This window comes from Hemiscyllium ocellatum, chromosome 1, assembly GCF_020745735.1.
Source record: "Hemiscyllium ocellatum isolate sHemOce1 chromosome 1, sHemOce1.pat.X.cur, whole genome shotgun sequence".
Taxonomy (NCBI): domain Eukaryota; kingdom Metazoa; phylum Chordata; class Chondrichthyes; order Orectolobiformes; family Hemiscylliidae; genus Hemiscyllium; species Hemiscyllium ocellatum.
Window position 1 is genome coordinate 87,208,523 of NC_083401.1, and position 21,702 is coordinate 87,230,224.

At 40.1% G+C, this 21,702-nt stretch overlaps 1 protein-coding gene across 2 annotated transcripts in view; it reads left to right on the forward strand.

The window, feature by feature from the left end:
* The window catches only part of asah1b (N-acylsphingosine amidohydrolase (acid ceramidase) 1b), a 39,471-nt gene that overhangs the window by 9,897 nt on the left and 7,872 nt on the right, over nucleotides 1-21,702 (forward strand). Inside the window, exons 4-12 of one of the 2 annotated variants that reach the window (XM_060830495.1) lie at nucleotides 2,116-2,202; nucleotides 3,206-3,284; nucleotides 8,868-8,942; nucleotides 9,306-9,351; nucleotides 11,489-11,633; nucleotides 16,051-16,105; nucleotides 16,784-16,865; nucleotides 17,171-17,302; nucleotides 17,419-17,542. In XM_060830495.1, the coding sequence (XP_060686478.1) occupies nucleotides 2,116-2,202; nucleotides 3,206-3,284; nucleotides 8,868-8,942; nucleotides 9,306-9,351; nucleotides 11,489-11,633; nucleotides 16,051-16,105; nucleotides 16,784-16,865; nucleotides 17,171-17,302; nucleotides 17,419-17,542 (825 nt within the window). The remainder of the gene's footprint in view (nucleotides 1-2,115; nucleotides 2,203-3,205; nucleotides 3,285-8,867; nucleotides 8,943-9,305; nucleotides 9,352-11,488; nucleotides 11,634-16,050; nucleotides 16,106-16,783; nucleotides 16,866-17,170; nucleotides 17,303-17,418; nucleotides 17,543-21,702) is intronic. The other variant, XM_060830504.1, reaches the window with a different exon arrangement.

Consider the following 21,702-nt stretch of genomic DNA (forward strand, 5'->3'; position numbering starts at 1 on the left):
CTTGGCCTGTTCCCTGGGGTAGATGTAAAAGGTCTGTGGTACTATTTCAAAAAAAAAGGTGAGAACGGTATCCCTGGTGCCTTCCCCCACCTTATCTCAATCAATATCACATATCAATGTTTTCTGATTATTATCACCACATTGGCTTCAGCATTTCCTACATTACAGTAGCAACTACACTTTAAGCGTGCGTCACGGACTGAAGTGCTTTGAGGCATTTGGCTATGAAAAATGCTGTGTGAATGTAACTTCTTTTTCACAGTGCAATTCCAGAGTAACCACTGACATTTACTTTTCTTGTAATTTTTGAAAGATCAATTTAATTGGCCAGTACCTGAGCATTAGTATCAAAGTTCATAACTAACATTTTGTATAAACTAATTGGTCTTTGATAGTGTGAGAGGCCCTTGTGAAGGTGGTTGTTTCTGCAAAAATCATAAGGCTGATTCATGGGGATGGGGGCGGGGAGGGGAGGGATGGGGGCGCGGTATATGTTAAGACATTCTGCTCTTTGAGCCAGCACCACCATTCATTATGATCATGGCTGATCATCCTCAATCAGTATCCTGTTCCTGCCTTATCCCCACATCCCTTGATTCCACTATCCTTAAAAACTCTATCCAACTCTTTCTTGAAAGTATCCAGAGACTTGGCCTCCACAGCCTTCTGGGGCAGAGCATTCCACACACCCACCACTCTCTGGGTGAAGACGTCTCTCCTCAACTCTGTTCTAAGTGACCTACCCCTTATTTTAAACTGTGTCCTCTGGTTCGGGACTCACATCAGCGGAAACATGTTTCCTGCCTCCAGAGTGTCCAATTCTTTAATAATCTTGTACATCACAATCAGATCCCCTCTCAGCCTTCTAAACTCAAGGGTATACAAGCCCAATCGCTCCAATCTTTCAGCGTAAGATAGTCCTGCCATTCCGGGAATTGACCTCGTGAACCTACGCTGCACTCCCTCAATAGCCAGAATGTCTTTCCTCAAATTTGGAGACCAAAACTGCACACAGTGCTCCAAGTGTGGTCTCACCAGGGCCCTGTATAGCTGCAGAAGGACCTCTTTGCATCTATACTCAATCCCTCTTGTTATGAAGGCCAGCATGCTATTAGCCTTCTTCATTACCTGCTGTACTTGCATGCTTACCTTCATTGACTGATGTACAAGAACACCTAGATCTCAATGTTAAGCTAGATATACTTGCAAGCAGTTACAAGTAACTGTATCTTGCTTCTGCAAAAATCGCAAGGTGGAATCATGAGAGTATATACCAAGAAATAACTAACTGAAAAGGGAGGTGGTCGATTGCTAGATACAGATGTGTTGACATCACAATTGTCACGCATATAGGGAGTTAGTATGAATAAGATAACTGAATAAGACCATAAGATATAGGAGTGGAAGTAAGGCCATTCAGCCCATCGAGTCCAATCCGCCATTCAATCATGGCTGATGGGCATTTCAACTCCGCTTACCGACATTCTCCCTGTAGTCCTTAATTCCTCGATAAGATCCAGTGTTGCATCAGCAAAAGTAATAACACGCAGCTATCAAGGGTGGGGGGTGGGGGTTGCACACCAACAACAGGCCACAGATAGATGTGGTAAGCCAATTAGAGTAGCAACTGCACAGAGCAATACAACTATCAGATATGAAGTAAAAGGGGGAGTACCGAGAGACTCAATTGAACTGTATATATTGTAATGTAACCTCCTGATCGGTGTGCCTACTTTAATGGTCACCCGGCTTGCAAGACCATATGAATAAAGACTGCTTCAGAATTTGACTCAAACTGAAATTATTGAACAGTGAGCTTCGTTTCTCACAATAATATAGAAATGCAATTTTGAAACTTCTTTCTTTTTTAAAAGAAAATGAACTGTCATTTTGAAAATGCTGGATCCAAGAAGCATCTGTGCGCCTCTTTCACTCCTCCACCTTCCAGTCTCTTTTCCAATCTCTCCTAGTTATATTATTGTTTCAGGAAATGAACCTTGGATTCCAGCTACCAGAATTGTGTACACTATTGGTGCTGCATATAGTTAAACTGGCTTGATTTTTCATTCAAACAATATGTAACCTTTACAATGCATCTTTTCTGATGAATTTCAGCTGACCAGTTTAATCCAAGTGATCAAGAACTTGGCAAATGATTTCTTTCCAAGTGGAAAATTAATTGAAATTGTGGATAAAAGTTTGGTAAGGATACTTTTGTAATTGTTCCACAGCACACCGTTTATGTATTTGAATATACGGGAGAGTTATGTAATTAAATGGCCAATTACTTGAGCTTAGAAATTGTACTTGCAATGGATTTTTCAGAATTCACTCTACTCCATTCATCCTTCACTCTTCCCCCTCCCCCCAACCCCACCTCCAATATTTTTTCACAACCATTGCAAAAACTGTCAGAATTTTAAAGTTGAATTGGATTCTTTGCAATGCCAATTTTGGTGACTTTTCCCACTAGGTTTAGAAGTACTGTGCCAGAAGCAGACCCCCGTCCCCTTTAGGACTTGAGCTAATTGGGCTCATTTACAAGAGATGAGTCTCCTAAAATTCTGCTTTGACTCCAAGATCACCAATTATGCTTTGAGTAGAATTGCACCTCAACCCACTATGAAATTGTTTTTTTTAATAATAAATGTGACATGGGTGATGGATCCAAACTGAATTAAATTCTTAATTATTTTGTGATAATCTATTTTCAACTAACTTTGCCAAGTTTACCACTATTAAATAAACTAAGGAATATTATCAAAGCAATTTTATAATTTTCAAAATACTGCTTCATCATTCTGTTACATAGGGAATTTGTTTCTATTAAATAAAATAAGTTTGTGTGCAAATTTATGGTGTAATTTGTTCAGATTTGTTAATTGTGCCTGTAGCAACTCTGAGGTGTTGAATTTCATATGGTCTGTTGTTTGTCAGATCTTAACACATTGCTTTTCTAAGCTAGACCTGAGATGAGGTAAGAACCTCAGCTAGATTTGTACTGTTTAGTTTACCTCCCATTGTATCTATAACTAATTTATATTCCTGCAATGCCTCTTCATTAAACTAATTTTAAGTTGACTTAAATTATTCCTCAGTTCTCAATTTGAAAGGCATATGCATAAATTAAATCTGCCAAAATGATCCTCTACATTTTCAGATTTTAATATGTATGAAAAAATTTTAAATGCAGTTTTTCTTTCAGGCTCCACTGGTGGACACACTTCCTTCACCATTTAATGAAGAACTAAAAGGAATTGCAGATGTATCAGGAGTGCCCTTAGGTATGATACATACTTGTAAAATAGATGCTATTGGACATAGATTATACCACATGATGCAGTACCTATTACTGTGAACATTGTTACTTCAATGGATTCTGGGTAATCCAAGATGGAGGGCGGGAACAATTCTGGCTAAAAGAGCTGCTCCTTTTTGAGGTAATTTCAGTGTTGAAGCTGATTTTCCTCAAGTTCTCGGAGCAGTCGTGACTTTTTTTAATAAGCTGTTGCATTATTTTGGAACTGGGAATAGAAAATAAAATCAGAACAATGGCACTTTTAAAAAGGAGGAAGTCAGACAAAGGTAGAGATAACTAGGGGAAGTGATTCAAAAGGAGAAAGAAACTTGCACAGCAGCTGCCTTTGCTGTTTGGTTTCAAGTATATGAGGATATTGGAGTTCATCTAAGAAAAATAATCAAACAGCGAAATTCACAGCTGACCTGTAGAAACCTACGTGGGGGTGTTCACAATAGGGGAAACAGTTAATTGGCAACCTTAAGTGTGTCCTTTTTAAAAAAAAAAATCTACAATACTGATGGCATGCAGTTCTGGTCTCCCTGTTTGTAGGAAGGATGTTGTCAAACTTGAAAGTGTTCAGAAAAGATTTACAAGGATGTTGCCAGGATTGGAAGGTTTACACTATAGGGAGAGGCTGAATAGACTGAGGCTATTTTCCCTGTAGCATTGAAGGCTGAAGGGTGACTTCAAAGGTTTATAAAATAATGAGGAGCATTGTTAGTGTAAATAGGCATGGTCTTTCCCCCAGAGTGTAGGGAGTCCACAACTACAGGGCATAAGTTTAAAGTGAGAGGGGGAAGATTTGAAAGGTACCTAGAGGGCAACTTTTTCACGCAGAGGATAGTGTGTGTATGGAATAAGCTACCAGAGGAAGTGGTGGAGGCTGGTACAATTACAACATTTAAAAGGCATCTGAATGGGTAAATGGGCCACATGTTGGCAAATGGGACTAGATTAATTTAGGATATCTGGTCAGCATAGTAGAGTTGGACATTTTGGGTCTGTGTCCGTGCTGTATATTTCTGACTCAAATTAATGTTGCCTCATTTATATCTGTAGGATTGAATTTTGTGGAGGTAATAAACTTCCAGGAGATAAGCAGAATTCAGGGACATTGTAACTTATTTCCCGCATCTATCAGTACAATGCAGAGAGAGGCTAATGACTACCCCAATCTGTCCTCGACGTGAGAGTTCAATTACCCCCTTAATCTTTGACTTTTCTTCTGATCTGAGCCAATGATGCTCTAATTTCAAGAAAAAACAATTCTCATACTTTTTCTTATTACCTTAACATGGCGGCACATACTCCCTCCTCCTGTATATTATTGGTTAATAACAGTTGTCCAACTGTGATTGGGTTTTTAGTACATGACTCTAAATTAGTAATTGCTTGTTGTTATAATCTGATTGGGCTTTGGTAAGTGAAAAATTGAACTCTCTGTGGTCAGCTGTAACCTTTGATCTCTCAGCTCTGACATCTGTGTCTGCCATCTCGTACAAGGCAGACACTTGAGATTTCTCACCATTCCAACTCTCTTAGTCCTTGATAAGAAATAGGGATGCCCCTCTCCATTACTCGTTATTAGTTTTTAAACCTTTATTTCTAATGTTTTTATTTAGTGATTTGTATGTGTTAAGTCTAATTTATTTGGAAACTATATGATCTTGAAAAATCTTAATTAAAAACTACTTGTATTATAAATATTAGAAAAAAACTTGAGAAATAATTAATTGGTGTGAAATGTACTTATCTTTTGGATAACAAAGAATGTTGCACACTCATTGTTTCATGTACTGAGACATTACTAAGCAAGTGTTTCCCACACTTTTCCCACACTTCCATGGGCGGCACGGTGGCACACTAGTTAGCACTGCTGCCTCACAGCGCCAGAGACCCAGGTTCAATTCCCGCCTCAGGCGATCAACTGTGTGGAGTTTGCACATTCTCCCCGTGTCTGCGTGGGTTTCCTCCAGGTGCTCCAGTTTCCTCCCACAATCCAAAGATGTGCGGGTCAGGTGAATTGGCCATGCTAAATTGCCCGTTGTGTTAGGTAAGGGTTAAACGTAGGGGTATGGGTGGGTTGCGCTTCGACGGGTCAGTGTGGACGTGTTGGGCCGAAGAGCCTGTTTCCACACTGTAAGTAATCTAACCTAATCTAATCTTTACAGTTTCTGTTACTGCAAAGCATGTTGGGAATTGTGGCCATTTTATGCTATTCAGTCATGGGCAGCCTTCACATTATTGATCCACTGTATTTTTTTCTGCCAGCTGTTATGTCTCTTACTTAGAGTCCTAGAGTCATAGAGATGTACAGCATAGAAACAGACCCTTCGGTCCAACCCGTCCATGCCGACCAGATGTCCTAACCCAATCTAGTCCCACCTGCCAGCACACAGCCCACATCCCCCCCCCCAAACCCTTCCTTTTCATATACCCATCCAAATGCCTCTTAAATGTTGCAATTGTACCAGCCTCCACCACTTCCTCTGGCAGCTCATTCCATACCCGTACCACCCTCTGTGTGAAAAAGTTGCCCCTAAGGTCTCTTTCATATCTTTCCCCTCTCACCCTAAACCTATGCCCTCTACTTCTGGACTCCCCGACCCCAGGGAAAAGACTTAGCCTATTTACCCTATCCATGCCCCTCATCATTTTGTAAACCTCTATAAGGTCACCCCTCAGCCTCCGCGCTCCAGGGAAAACAGCCCCAGCTTGCTGAGCCTTTCCCTGTAGCTCAGATCCTCCAACCCTGGCAACATCCTTGTGAATCTTTTCTGAATCCTTTCAAGTTTCACAACATCTTTCCAATAGGAAGGAGACCAGAATTGCATGCAATATTCCACCAATATCCTATGCAGCTGCAACATGACCTCCCAACTCCTGTACTCAATACTCTGACCAATAAAAGAAAGCATACCGAATGCCGCCTTCACAATCCTATCTACCTGCAACTCCACTTTGAAAGAGCTATGAACCTGCATTCCAAGGTCTCTTTGTTCAGTAACACTCCCTAGGAACTTACCATTAAGTGTATAAGTCCTGCTAAGATTTGCTTTCCCAAAATGCAGCACCTCGCATTTATCTGAATTTTAAACTCCATCTGCCACATCTCAGCCCATTTGCCCATCTGGGCACGATCCTGTTATAATCTGAGGTAACTCTCTTTGCTGTCCACTACACCTCCAATTTTGGTGTCATTTGCAAACTTACTAACTGTACCTCTTATGCTCGCATCCAAATCATTTTATATAAATGACAAGAAGTAGAGGACCCAGCACTGATCCTTGTGGCTCTCCACTGGTCACAAGCCTCCAGTCTGAAAAACAACCCTCCACCACCACCCTCTGTCTTCAACCTTTGAGCCAGTTCTGAATCCAAATGGCTAGTTCTCCCTGTATTCCATGAGATCTAACCTTGCTAATCAGTCTTCCATGGGGATCCTTGTCGAACGCCTTACTGAAGCCTATAAAGATCACATCTACCATTCTGCCCTCATCAATCCTCTTTGTTACTTCCTCAAAAACCTCAATCAAGTTTGTGAGACATGATAAGGAATTGAGATTTGTTAAACAATTTCAGGCCATTACTAAGAGGTTTCTCTTGGCATTTTCAATATTAGTTCCTCTACACTTGTTTTAATTGATGTCGTGGCTCTATCATAGCATCTTGAAAGCACTCACCAATGTCTTTCCCCTCATTCCATCTCTATTTCCTTCTTAACTGGTACTTTATGAATTTAGTGACTCATTGAGTCATCCCATGATGAAAGCAGAGCTTCAAATCTGGGAATATAAATTGCACTGAGCCCTTTACCTTCTCTTCGTATCATTTTTCTGTCCCTTAGATAGTCATCCTTTGTTCCTACTTCATTACTTGCTCGCCTTCTCATTGTTGTAACTACACACTGCAACACCCATTCCAGAAATATATCTCTGTCCCAGATCTCTCAGGTCAAATTCTTTGGAAGTTCTGAAATTTTAACCTTGCAAAGTGACACTTCCTGCTATGTTTGCCCAAGTCTGTCATTTGAGATGCCACTTTTTAATGTTTAGATAGTTCATTAGGTTTTCAATAACTTAGATATGTGCATAAATGTCAGACTTGGGAACAGGAGCAGGTCATCCAAACCTTTTTAGCCTACTTCAACATAGAATAAAATCATGGCTAATCTGGTTTTCTCAACTCCATATACCTGTCTGTTTAGCATAACCTGCAACTCCCTTTTTAAAAATCTAATTCAGCCTTGAGTAAATTTAATAGCATAGCTTTTACTGTTTTCTTGGGAAAAGAATTTCACATACTCTTAAGTGACATGCTGTTGCACAATTTAAGATCCAAACTCTTTCTTTCAATACAATAGATGTCAACTACTTGCACAGAGTCCATTTCTTGTCACCAAATCTCATTTGAGGCTTTGTCAGTGAAGATGACCATTATAAACTGCTGTAGTGGTTGGCTGTTCTAGTTTGAAGTGTGAATCATTCCATGATATTAACAGCACTTCTGACTTAATTATAATGATGCATGCCTTAAATTGTAATTTTCTGTCTGAAACCGCCTTGGCTTCAAACTGTATTGGTTTCACAAAAATTAATTTGAAATAGCATGAATATTATAAAGACTTCTAAATTGGATATAAACAATTCATAATAATTGTTGTGATCCTCTGGCTCTGCACCCTAATGTTCTGACTGAAGAAAATCTTATCACTAATAAACTATTCAATGAAATATTCTGAAGTACATTCAACTGTAACCAAGCTCCTGTAAGTAAATATTTACTGTTTAACCATTTCTGTTTTTAACATACTTTTACCATATTTTGGCCAAATGACAGTAACTAACGTTGCTTACAGTTAAAACCTTCATGAACTCTTAACAAGAAATCTCTCTCTCAAGTCCTGCATTGTGATCATTTTTAGATGAGTAACTTTTACAGAAGGTGTTGAACTGGATAATTGTGTCATAAAGGAATGATTATCTTGTTATAATGTTTCCTTTGGGGTGTATCAGATCACTGAAGTATCTCCTGTTTATGTTGGAGCTTTTGAAACCTTGGGTTTAGGTGTGATTGTCTGAAACGAATTTGGGAATCAATTATTAATTTATTTTGTAGTAGAAGCAGTCCCGACAGCAGAAAGTCTACCTTTGTACTCCGATTCAATCTCCCGTTTCAATAGATTACATCATGAGCAAATATGGTACTGAAAACAGTACTGTACAGAAATACGTTTGGAGTTAGGCTTTTACCTATTGTTGGGACTGTTTTGAAGACAGGTAGTGAAGTTCCACTGCTTTCCATCATGATATGGGACTACTTGATGGTGACACATGGTGCTCAAAGTGGGCGTGTTTATTTTTCACCATTCGTATCATTCCTCCTTCTTGATCATTTGTTTTAAAAATGAAGAAAAAGAGGCGGAAATTTAGTCCAACTTTACATTGACAAATGTGCAGGCCTAATTTGCAGAACTTGGAAAGATGGTTAAACTGAAATGTCAAGCTTACAGATTTTCTTTTATTCTTAACCTTTTATTCCTAACATTTTTTTTCCCCTCTATCAGGAGAAGTTATGCTCTTTAATATCTTCTATGAAGTTTTCACGGTGTGCACATCCCTTGTAGCTGAAGATAATGCAGGTATATCGTCAACTGAAGATTTCTCATCTATTTCTGTTGGGTCACATTTTATTGGGAAGTGGTAAAGAAATTAACTGAATCCTTCGACATGCCTTTATGGCAAGAATTGTATCAATATTTCACTACTTTTATTTAGTCACAGTTTGGCTTATTAGACAGCCTATTGCCCATCCATCAGATCATCCCAAGTTACAACATCTGTTAACTACTTTAATTCCTTTATTTGTATATCCTTCATGTTCCTGTTACACGTAGTGGATTTTTTTCAAGGGGGACAGAAAGAAGCAATGGTTTCTAATGTTACTTGCATTGTTCAGGCTGACGTGGCAGAAGAACTGAACATATTTATCTTTTGACTTTTAGGGAGACTGTACCATGCTAGAAATCTGGACTTTGGATTATTCCTTGGGTAAGAAACTAAGTTGATTTTATATTTAGGGACTAAAACCTTTATCTCTTTAAGATTAATCTTTGCATCAGTTTTCAGTTGGTAGACACTAGGAACATACCAGGCCTTTGAAAGTCGGGGGCAAAGGTGAGTGCAGTGGCCATCATGAAGGAGGAGGTACTGAGGAGGCTGAATGGATGAAAGTGGATAAATCACCTGGACCAGATGGACTACACTCCAGGTATCTGAGAAGGTAGCTAAGAATTTAGAGGTATTGTTGGGGATTTTTCAAGAATAACTAGAGTCAGGGAAGGTAACAGAAAATGGCAATTGTAATAGCCCTGTTCAAGAAGGAAGGGAGACAGAAGACAGGAAAATAAAGACTGATTAGCCTGACTTTGTTAGTAAAATTAGTAAACCCGTTATTAAGGATTAGATTAGAGTACTTAGAAGTGCTGAGTAAAATAGGGCAGACAGAGCATGGTTTTATCAAGAGGAAATCATTGGTACGTCTGCTCAAATTCTTTGAGAAGGTAACAGTCGAGTTAGACAAAGGAAAGCCAGTTGATGTGATCCATTTGGATTTGCAGAAGACCTTTGACAAGGTGCTGCATAGGCTGCTGCAAAATAAGACAAGCCCATAGCATTAGGGGCATGTTGCTGGCATGGATAGAGGATTTGCTGACTGGAAGAAGGCAGTATGAGGGCAATTGGTTGTTTTTCCAGGATAGCATCTGCTTACGAGTGGAGTTCCGCAGGGGGGCGTGTTGGGAACAGAATTAATCACATTATGCATTGACGATCTTGGGGATGAAGGAATTAAGGGCATTGTTGCTAAGTTTGCAGATGAGACAAAAATAGGTGAAGGAACAGGTTGTGGTGAGGAAGGAGGGAGCCTGCAGAAGGACTTGGAGAGGCTAGGAGAGTGGGCAAAGAAGTAGTAGATGAAATATCATGTAGAAAAGTGTGAGATTATGCACTTTGTTAGGAAGAATGAAGGTGCAAAATCTCTGAGCGAGAGTGGGAAGTTAGTTTATCGCTAATCAGCATTAGTGTATGTGTATACAAATCCCCTAATATCAATATCCTAGGGGTTGCTATTGACCAGAAATTGAATGAGGCCAGTCATACAAGTACTGTGACCACGAGAAGATTGGATACTAGGAATCTTAGTGAATAACCCACCTCCTGATTCCGCAGAGCCTGTCGATTATCTGTTAGACACAAGTCAGTAATGTGATGGAATACTCTCCGCTTGCTGGAGGATTGCAGCTCCAACAGCAATGAGGAAGCTCGATGCCATCGAGAACACAGCAGCCCATTTGACTGACACCACATCCACAAACATCTACTCTCTCCCACTGATACTTAGCAGCCGTTTGTACTATCTACAAGATATGTTGCAGAAATTCACCAAGGCTCTTAAGACAGCACATTTCAAACCCATGACCACCACCACCATCTAAAAGGACAAGGGCAGGAGGTACATGGGAATCCTACCACCTAGAAGTTCCTTTTCAAATCACTGACTGTCCTGATTTGGAAATATATCTCAGTTTCTTCTGTGTTGCTGGGTCAAAATACTGAACACCCTCCCTAATGGTATTATGGTTCTTTTACAGCACAAGGACTGCAACAGTTCAAGAAAGTAGCTCACCAGCCTCTTGAGGATTTAGGGGCAGAAACAAATGCTAGTCGGTTGGCGATGCCAACATCCCATGAATAATTTTTTTTATGCATAATGGTTATCAGGTAGCATCTGACCTGGTGGTCTACCCTCAGAAAAGTCTGCTGTTGCAGTTGAAAGATTTAAATACCAGCTTCCTCAAAGTCTACTTGCAACTGTTTCATTGTGCTGGCTAATCCATGTGCACTCACAAAGCAGTTTCCCAATACTTTAAAGACTCCAGACATGATGTGAGGTTCCTTACCCTTACCTATGACTGAATATACTCTGTAAGAATATTATTCTTGTACAGCTAATACATTATAGACTTTGGGTAAATCCAATATATGAATACTGACTCAAAATAAAAGGTATAATATAAGGCATTTTTTAGTGGCATGGGGAGTTGTTTTTGTTTGGTGCCGATGCTCTGCTGGTGTTTGGGGTAATGGTATTATTTGTTTTAATCGTACTTCTGTCTTCTCCCTGCAGTTGGGATGTCAAAAATGAGAGCTGGAAAATTCCAGAATACCTTCGACCTCTAACAGTTAACCTGAATTTCCAGAGAAACAACAAAACTGTATTTAAATCCACTAATTTTGCCGGATATGTTGGAATGCTGACTGGCATGAGACCTGTGAGTTATTGGAAATTCCAAAACTGCTTCTGTCTTTGCCTTCTAATCTATCAGCTTTAAAAACCGTGTTGCTCCAATGCCTGTTTTGTAGATCAAGATGTAGATCTGCATTTGTCAATAATATTCAGTCTCCCATCCAAGGAAAAGAATCTTCTGTCCATGTGTTTGTCTGTGAGACATAAGACATCACTGTGCAGCAATATGTCTGCCCATTGGCTAACCTTAGCCCCTGACTTTGGGGAGTGTGTGCCTCCTGATGAGTTTTTTTTCCCCTACCTTTTATCAATTCATCCCTCCCTCACCAGCACTGGTTTTGATATAAATCCTCCATTGTTAGCAGGATGAGACGACGACAGTATATGGAAGAATCCAAACAATCCCTTCCTAATTAATAATTTAAAACTCACCAGCCATCCTGTGGCCTTAGGGTCGTCCGATCGTGCTAGCAAACTGCTGTTTTTCGAAAAGAAACCATGTGTAGAGATAGCTGATCTGGGAATACAAAACAATAGAATGGGCAAGGACACTGCTCTCCTGGCCCTGCCAAGACACAGATGAGGGACTAAAAATGGCAAATGCTGATACTGAGGATGTCGTGGAGAAAATGTAGAGAATCGCCAGGAGATGTGAAGAGTTATTCAAGGAGTAGGTCTTTTTATTTGCAAACAAACAACTGTGACACTCAGAAAGCAAATTCTTGAATGCCCTAAACCTCTGGGTCTGTGGCTCTTTATGCCATTTTATTAATCATGTTTTTGTTAGCTTATCAGCATGCCCAACTGTATTAATCAGAATTACCTCACTCCAGCTATACAATAAACCAATCATGTTAGTTTCCATTATCTCTCTACTTCTGCCACTATGGTTTTTCCTACATTCTACTTTAAATCGTAACATTAGTATATTAGATATTTTACTGCCACCTCTACAACAATGGTCTTCCATCCCAGACCCTACTTAATATTATTCTATGATTAGATATTTTACAGTCAAAAGTCTCAAGCAGGCTGACTCTACTAACTATTAATTAAATATTTAATGTCTTGTCCTAAATATTTATTGTCACGACTTGTCCCAACCTGCCATGATTATATTTAGCAGACGAGGCTGACTTTACAGATTGTTGTTATCTCAGCCTGATCTTTCAGCCCCAACTTTACTCTGCTCATTGGTGTAGCAGCATTCCACTATTCCTATCCCGTCCTGCCACAGTGATCTTTTGACTAGTGTTTCATTTCACAGACCCCTTGTAACAGATCACCAGTAGTCTTCGTGCTTTAACCCTTCCCATGCTTTCATGCTCTTTATTTTCTATATTGACAGCTGTTAATCTGATAAACAATAAAAATAGCCATCAAGCAGATGATACTGGCACACTGAAAGGTTCTAGATTCTTGAGGCAGGCTCTTTTTGGTGGGGAGAGGAAACATCCTGTGGCCAGGAGCATCAGGTAAATTTAAATGCGAACGTGTCCAAGAGAACACTCTCGTTCTATCTCCTGTACTGCTACAGCTATCCCTGCTTAACTTCAGAAAATCTTGGTTTGAATTTTATTTAGGGGAGCAAGGATGGGCAATGGGTGTGTGGGGATAGGGGTTACGGTTACGATTGACAAGACTACATTGAAGCCAATCAAAGCCTCAGCTCTGCAAAACTGTTGGTGTGCACCCATGCTTTAAACAAGTACAAAAACAAAGCAAAGTTCTGTGGTAGCTAGCAATCTGAACGAAGTAAAGTTGTGTAAAATTCTTAATGCTACTGTCTGTGTTCAATTCCATAATTCTCCACTGCCAGACCAGCTGAGCTTTCCCAGCACTCTGTTAACATTTTTACTTTAAACAATCCTTTGTCTTCACTTGTGATGCCCTGTGGCCTCTGTCTGAGTCCAGTAGCTGCTCCTTCATGTGGGACATCATCAGAAACAATATCCAGGCTCCTGTGCCTGGCCACTTTTATATGTCTTGCAAGTTCTTGAAGAGCAATTGTTTCAGTGTAGGCTTAAGGTAGAAATCTGAATATAACCCAGATGTTGGTGATGGTCTCCTTCTCCTTGCAGGATGCTCTCAGCTTCAGTAGCATTTATTTAGATGAATCCTCCTGAGAGCTCCCGCATCATGCAGGTCAGTCTTCAACTAGTTCGCTTCACTCACGTGATATCAAGGAATGGTTGGAGATACTGGATACTACAAAAGCAATGGACCCTAACAATATTCTGGCTAGCCAAGCCAAGCTGTGTTACTCCACCTGCAACACTGGCACCAATTCTGTAAAATGGAAAATTACTCCGGTCCTTTCCGCAAAAAGCAGGACAAATCCAACCCAGCCAATTACCATTCCCATCAGTCTGCTCTCCAACATCAGCAAAGTACTGGAAGCGGTCATCAGTAGGACTATTAAGCAGCACTTGGAAAGGAGTAGCCTGATTGCTGGTGCAGAGTTTGGGTTTTGCTAGAGTCTCTCTTCTGAAATGAATTGGTGCCAGTGTTGCAGGTGGAGTAAAACAGCTTGGCTTGGCTAGCCAGAATATTGTTAGGGTCCATTGCTTTTGTAGTATCCAGTATCTCCAACCATTCCTTGATATCATTCCTGATGAAGGGCTTATGCCCGAAACGTCGAATTTCCTATTCCTTGGATGCTGCCTAACCTGCTGTGCTTTAACCAGCAACACACTTTCAGCTGTGATCTCCAGCATCTGCAGACCTCATCTTTTACCCGTAGAGTCTCTCTTCCCCTAATCTGTACATATCTAGTCCAAATGTGCTCAAAAGAGCAGAGATGCACTGTAACAATTCACCAAGATTCCTTCAGCAGCACCTTCAAAACCTGAAACCCTTACCATTGGAAGGGCAAGGTCAGAAGATACAAGGGGAGGTGGGGGCTGGAAACGAGAATTTTAAAAGCAAAACTTAGCTTGGCAGGTAGTCATTGCAGTTCAACAAGTACAGGGGTAATAAAACTTGATACAAGTTAAGATACAAGCTATGGAGTTTTGCAGTAATACAAATTGTGTTTAGAATGTGGGAGAACAGTTGAGGAAGCATTAGGATTGTCCAGTCTGACACTAACAAATACATAGACAAAGGTTTCAGTAGTTCAGCTCAAGCAAAGGCAAACTCAGGTGATCTAGCAGAGCATTTTAAACATGTAATTAATGAGATTGGCTCTGATAGAGAGAGAGATAAAAATATTGTTTGCTTCTTTATGCAGTATTGATATTCTGCATCCACAGTTGCCCTTGAGAAGGTGGTTTTGAGCTGCTTTCTTGAACTACATTTGATGTGGGCATATCCACAATTCCATCAGGAAAGGAATTCCAGGACTTCAATGCAGTGAAACTTAAGAAACACCGATGTTTCAAAGTTTAGCTGAGTGGCTGGGAGGAGAACTTGAAGTGGTGGTAAATCCAAGTATCTGTTGCCCTTGTCCTTCTAGATGGTAGCGATCATACTGCCTAAGGATCATTGGTAAATTTCTGTGGTGCATCTTGTGAATAGTACTCGCTGCATATCTATGGTGATGTGGATGTGCCAACCAAGTGGTTGTTTTGTCCTGGATGGTGTCAAGCTGCTTCAGTTTTGTTGGAGCTGCATTCATCTCACACTCCTGACCTCTGTCTTGAAGATGGTGGACATTCTTTGCAGGGTCAGAAGGTGAGTTACTTTCCCCAGGATTCCTAGCCTCTGACCTGCTCTTGTAGCCACTGGTTTTATAGATATTTGCTAAGAGCCATTCCGAGGTGCTGTGACATATTTCTGGAGCAGGTGGGACTTGAACCCAGGCCTTCTGGCTCAGAGGTAGGGATATTACCACTGCCACAAGAACAATATCTATATGACTAGTCCAATACTTAAGTAAATTACAATACAGCAATGGTAGTCTTTCCTGCACTTTTTGTTTATTATACAGGTTTTAATAAACTTGAAAGGCTCTTACTGGCTTGATTCCAAGATGCCCATGGTTTTATGATTCTGAAGAATAGAAGAGAAGTCTACAGACTAGTGTCAATCTATATAGATTGTCCAGAATAGACCATAGAAATTGGTCATTTATTCTTAAACATTTCCACAAACAATCATTTTCTTCATGTTCATGTCAAGAAACCCTTTATTCATTTTTAGGCCTCTCTTCTAGAGAAGGGAGTCCCAGCCAATTTTAATTTTTCTCGTTGAGTATAATTCTTGACACCGATATCATCTACTAAATCACCAACAGTTTGACTCTTTTGTACTCTGAGGTGACTATCTCCTCCCTGTTGGACCATTGACAATTGAATAAGATTACAAGTTAATGCTTTGTATCTAACTGACCATTGGAAAATAATTGTCAATACACAATAGATTCAGTGTTTTAAAAATAATCATGTGGCAGTGCACTTTGAGGACCCTCTAATGTGTAATCCAAACTACTGTCTTTACAGGGGACATTTACACTTACAATGAATGAACGTTTCAGCATTGATGGAGGATATATTGGTAATTAACACTGATTATCATTAAGACTTGGATTATTTTAGCAAAATGTAGTTTTATAACACTTTTCCTTTGTATCTAAGGTGACTAACATTCTATACAAGCCACTATTATATAAACGTTTATAGAAATTTTAATTTATTTAAATATCCTCCACCTGTGAAGCAGTCTCTTGATTACAGCAGACTTGCTTCCTCTCCAATCTAATTGATTCTGCAATTACTAAAGCCAATACATTGGCAGATTCTGCCACATGTGGGAGAAATGGGCCACTTGAAGGATTCAGTAGCTGGGATATTTAGAAGTTTGTGAACTCGGTCCCTTTCTTCAACTTCACCTCCGTATAGTGCCGACAAAGTTGGTGCCTTCCTGGTTGGGCCTTCTTGACTTTGACCAATCACAAACCAGAGCTATCTGTAAGTTGGCAGGTCTGTTTGACCTCTTCAAGGATTCATTTCTGATGTCCTTATCGGAGTCCCCTGCCATGACTAAGTTCCCATTAGAATCTAAGAATCACAGCTAACATAAATGATGAAGTGTCATGAATTGTCTTTTTTTTTCCCCTGATAAGTGTCAACACAAGGTTTCGTAGGTTAGATCCAAATTTTGGGGTTCTTTCCTGTAAGTTTGGGGTATTTGCAAAATTCCAACATTTTAAATCTATGTTAACTCGATTTGCAGGCATCATTGAATGGATATTAGGTAAAAGGGATGGTATATGGATGAGTTTCCTCACCCGATCTGTATTGGAGAATGCGACCAGGTAATGTGTCTATCATAAATTCTATTGTATTTTGAAGGTAGCTATTTCTCTTCCTAATTTAGATATTCTGTACTCCTCAGTGAACTATTTCAGAATTTCAACATCTAGTTTCTATTATATAGATCTTTCAGCCCAGAAATAATTCCTCAAAGACATTCTGCGGTCCAAATGTTAGTAACAAACTGAGATAATTTTCTTTTTTGCTTTTCCAAATGCCAGATTTTTATTCAAGCTAGAATCTGTAAACTCTCCTTGATTTTGATGGAATGGATTTACCCACCCTAACATTTTTGACTATCTTGCAGTTACGCACAAGCCAAGGATCAGTTAGCCAAAACAAAAATGCTAGCACCGGCCTATTATATTCTTGGAGGAAACCAGTCTGGTGAAGGTTGTGTAATCACCCGTTCAAGGACAGCTGCTCTGGATATCTGGGAGTAAGTAAATCCAAATGAAATAGGATTTCTATGTTCTGCATTGTAAATGCAGTGGGACATTTGGATCAGAGAGATTTGTTAGAGTTTGATTTTGATTTTTTTATGTACAAACCTAGGCTTGACATTGAGCATGGCATCTGGTATGTGCTAGAAACAAACTATGATCATTGGAAGGACCCACTGTTTCTGGATAATCGTCGAATTCCTGCCATGAAGTGCATGAATCAAACAACGCAAGCTGTAAGTCTGTCTTTGCTAGCTTACACCATTGTGGTCATGGCTGGAAATGTACTTTGCATCTGTCAAGCTCTCTCTCTCAAAACAGGACAATGTGTACAACCTAACAGTGTTCTAGCAGACACAGCTATATGTTGTGAAAATTTAAAGGCTCTGTGTCTGTATATAGCATTTATAACGAAATGAATGAATTGACAATTCAAATACAAAGCAATATGTATCTTACATTATCCATTATAGAGATATAGATGCAAGATTTTAAAAATAACTGGTATCTCAGTATTGAAAGGTGTATGACATTTCAAAAGCTGAGAAAAAGTTGGAGAGGCTCTGTTAACTAAAAATATTAGTGCTAGTTATAAATCCGTTTGGATAGAGGTAAGTCTCTTGGAATGATTTACAGGCCCCCTGCTGGTAACTACAATGAATGACAGGTATACATGAAGAAATGATGGAGTCACGAGAGAAAGGTATCGTGGTAATTATGGACGATTTTTAATGTGCACATAAATTCACTGAATCAGATTGGCAAAGGTAGCTTGGAAGATGAGTTCATTATGTTTTCAGGCTCATGTTGTGCAGCCAGTGGGAGAAGGCTATCCTAGATAGGGTAATGTACAGTGGGACAGGATTAATGACTTTTCAGTGAAGGCACCCTGAAGTATTGGTGATTGAATGTGAATGTGATTGCATTTCACATTCATTTTAAGGGCGAGAACAGTAGATCTTAAGAGTATTGTTTTAAACTTAATTAGACCAATTGTGAAGCTCTAAAGAAGGGGTGAGCTTGCCAATGTGAATTGGGAAATTTACATTATGAGAAGAACATAAAAATGAATGGAGTGGCCAACATTTAAGGAGTTATTTCAGAACACTCGGGACATATATTCCAGTGAAACAGGCACCTGGAGAAGAGTGCACTCTCCATGGCAAACTGAGGAACTTAAAGATAGAAGATGTGTACAATTCACAAAGATCAGGAGAGGGTCAGAAGATTGGACAATATTCTTTTAGAAAAGCGAAGAATGACTAAAAGTATAAGGATGGAATTGGAGTATGAGAAAAACCTGTCCAGTATTATAAAAATAGGTATAAATAGTAGAAGGAGAAAGTGAGGACTGCAGATGCTGGAGATCAGAGCTTAAAAATCTGTTGCTGGAAAAGTGCAGCAGGTCAGGCAGCATCAAAGGAACAGGAAAATCGACGTTTTGAGCATAAGCCCTTCTGAAGAGTGTCGATTCTCCTGTTTCTTTGATGCTGCCTAACCTGCTGCGCTTTTCCAGCAACACATAAATAGAAGGGTAAGTAAGCACTGATCCTCAAAAGCAAGTCTGAGGAACTTAGAAAACATGGAAACGGCAGGTGAACTGGACAGATTTTGTTTTTACCTGATTCAAATAATATCCCAGAAATATGTGAGATTCAATATGTGGAGGTGAGGGAGGAACTTAAAACAATGATCACCACCAGGGAAAAAAAGTATTGAGGAAAACTGACGAGCCCTGATGGGTTTCATCCCAGTGACTTATAGAAAGTGGTTCCTGAGATAGTTTATGTACTAGTTTTAAATTTTTGAAAATTCCTGAGATTCAAGAAATGTCTTATCCAATTGCAAAGTAACAAATGTAATTCTTCTATTCAAAAATGGAGAGAAATGCGAAGCAGGAAACTGCAGGGAGTTAATATCTACCAAAAGGTTAAAGGTTTAATCTGGGGGATCCAAGATGATCTATCTAGGAAGATTGCATTGCAGAGCTCTGTACCACATCGCAGGCAGGACAAAGTCCTAACCCAGCCTACTCAGGTCATCGTGATATTCTAGGACTCTGAAAAATTTAGAGTCCTAGAAAGTTTGAGGAAGTCACTTACCTGCCTTCTCACTGTCCAGGGATGTCTAAGAAGGGAGCAGGCTCGCTCGAGACCAGGGCCGTGGCCCAGTCTACAGGATCCTCTGACTGGATTTTGTATCAGGCCCTGGTATCGGAGTTCGTGAGATCTCACGAGACGCTGGGTAAGCAAATTGAAGAGAAGCTGGCCCCAATCCCTATTGTGCTGCAGAAGCACAAGCTGCAGCTGGGAACCTCAGGAAAAGGTCGAACGCAGTGTCACAGTGGTAGAAGCTGAGACTGATTCCTCCAAGGATAGGATCCAGAGCCTGTAGACCCAAGTCCGTAATTTGCTTGACCAGGTCAATGATCTCGAGAACAGGGGCAGGAGGGAAAAATATTCAAATCGTTGTCTGCCGGAGGGGAAGAAAGGTAAGCGACCAGTGGAATTTATTGAGGATTGGCTGCTGAAATTCCTTAACTTTGGAGGCTGGAATGGGAAGTCTGAAGCTTGAGAGGGCTCACCTGATCATGGTATGGAAGCCAGGTCTGGGCAACGCCCTCGCTCTATCCTGGTGAGGTTCCATAATTATAGAGACAAGCAGAGAATCATGGAAGCTTCCAGAGTCCAGAGGAAGGTCTTAGTTTACGGGAGTTCTAGGATCATGTTTTTCCAGGACTCCTCGGCAGCGGTGATCGAGAAAAGGAAATCCTATGATGGCATTATGAAAAGACTGAGAGAGATTGGGATCCAGTACTCTCTCAAATACCTGGCGGTGCTTCAGATTACCTTTAATGGATCCTTACACTACTTTGACTCATCAGAGAAGGCAAGAGACTTTGTGGACGAGTTAACTTAGTCTGAACAATTCAATGTGTATAGATAATAGCGCTTTTTGGATTTTTTTTTAAGAAAGTGAAGTCCTGTTAGGATTTTCTTTTCCTCTTATTTGTGGGCAATAATCTGGGTTAAATTATGCTCTGGGATGGATGGGGTATTTACTTTAACTTTTAATCTATACCAGGAGATGGGGTACTTACTATTCACTTTAATTTCTTCTTTCACATTGTTATTCTTTTTTGTATTTCCCTTTTTTGTGTCACTTGTGTTTGTGGTGTGGCTCTAGCTAGGAGGAGAGAAAATGGTTGGGATGGCTAGTCGCCTATTTACAGGCAGTTCAGGTATTTAAATGTCCTGATTGCTGTGTTGGCAGTTTGGGGTGTGTAGGTGTCCCCTTTGGGCGGGGTGTGGGGGAGCTCCCCTATCAAGTGCTGTTGGTGCTTTATATATAATTTTTTTTGGTTTTTGTTATATATAATCTTTGAAAGTTGTGTAGGTTTGTTAACTGTAGCGGTTTTAGTTTGTGTTGTTTTTAGGTTCTGTGGATTTTCTTTTATTAAGGCTCAGAGTTTTGTAATTTGAGTTCTCCCCCTCTGGAGTATAAGTGTTACTGCAGAAGGTTATGGCTAATGATTCTTTTAAATGGCCGTCCCTGGAATGTCAAAGGGAGTCACTCGCCAATTAAGAGAAAAAAGGTACTCTTGAGCCTTAGAAAGGAAAAGATGGATATTACTTGATTGCAGGAGACACACTTGGATGATAGGGAGCATTTGAATCTACAGCAGAATGGCTTTGATCGGGTTTACTTTTCATCTTTTTAATATTAGGAGTAGGGGAGTGGCCACATTGGTTAGGGAGGAATCTCCCATTTAAGTTACTAGAAAGTGTTAAAAACACACGGGAGGATCGTATTCCTTAAAGCTTTGATCAATTGGGAAGAATATGGTATTGTAAATTATGACTGTCCCCCGGCCCATCCCCGCAAATTTCTGGTAGATGGGTTCTCTAAATTGATTAGTCTTGAATCTCATCATAGGGGGAGATTTTAATTGTCTTATGGATCCCACGGTAGACAGGTTGCCCAAAGGCCCCCCCCCATACCTTCTTTACACACCAAGCAAATAGTGGTTCTGTGTGTGGAGTTAAGGTTGGTGGACGTCTGGAGATGTCTCCACCCTATAGACAGGGATTTCACTTTTTTTTTCCACAGTGCCGCACTAGGATTGTTTTTTTTTTCTCTCTAACCCCGTGGCGACCCTGGACTTGGTAATATTACCATCTCTGATCACACTCCAGTGTACCTGTTGGTTAAGATTAGGGACACTGTAGTGGGCCCGAGGCACTGGCGAATGGATCCCTTTATCCTTAAGGATACTAAGTTTGTGGAGTATTTCTCTAATGAGTTCAAGGCTTTTCTAGACACTTAATTCAGGTTCAGCTAGTAGTCCATCCATTCTTTGGCATAAGCTTCAGCAATTTCCCAGAGGGTTAGTTAT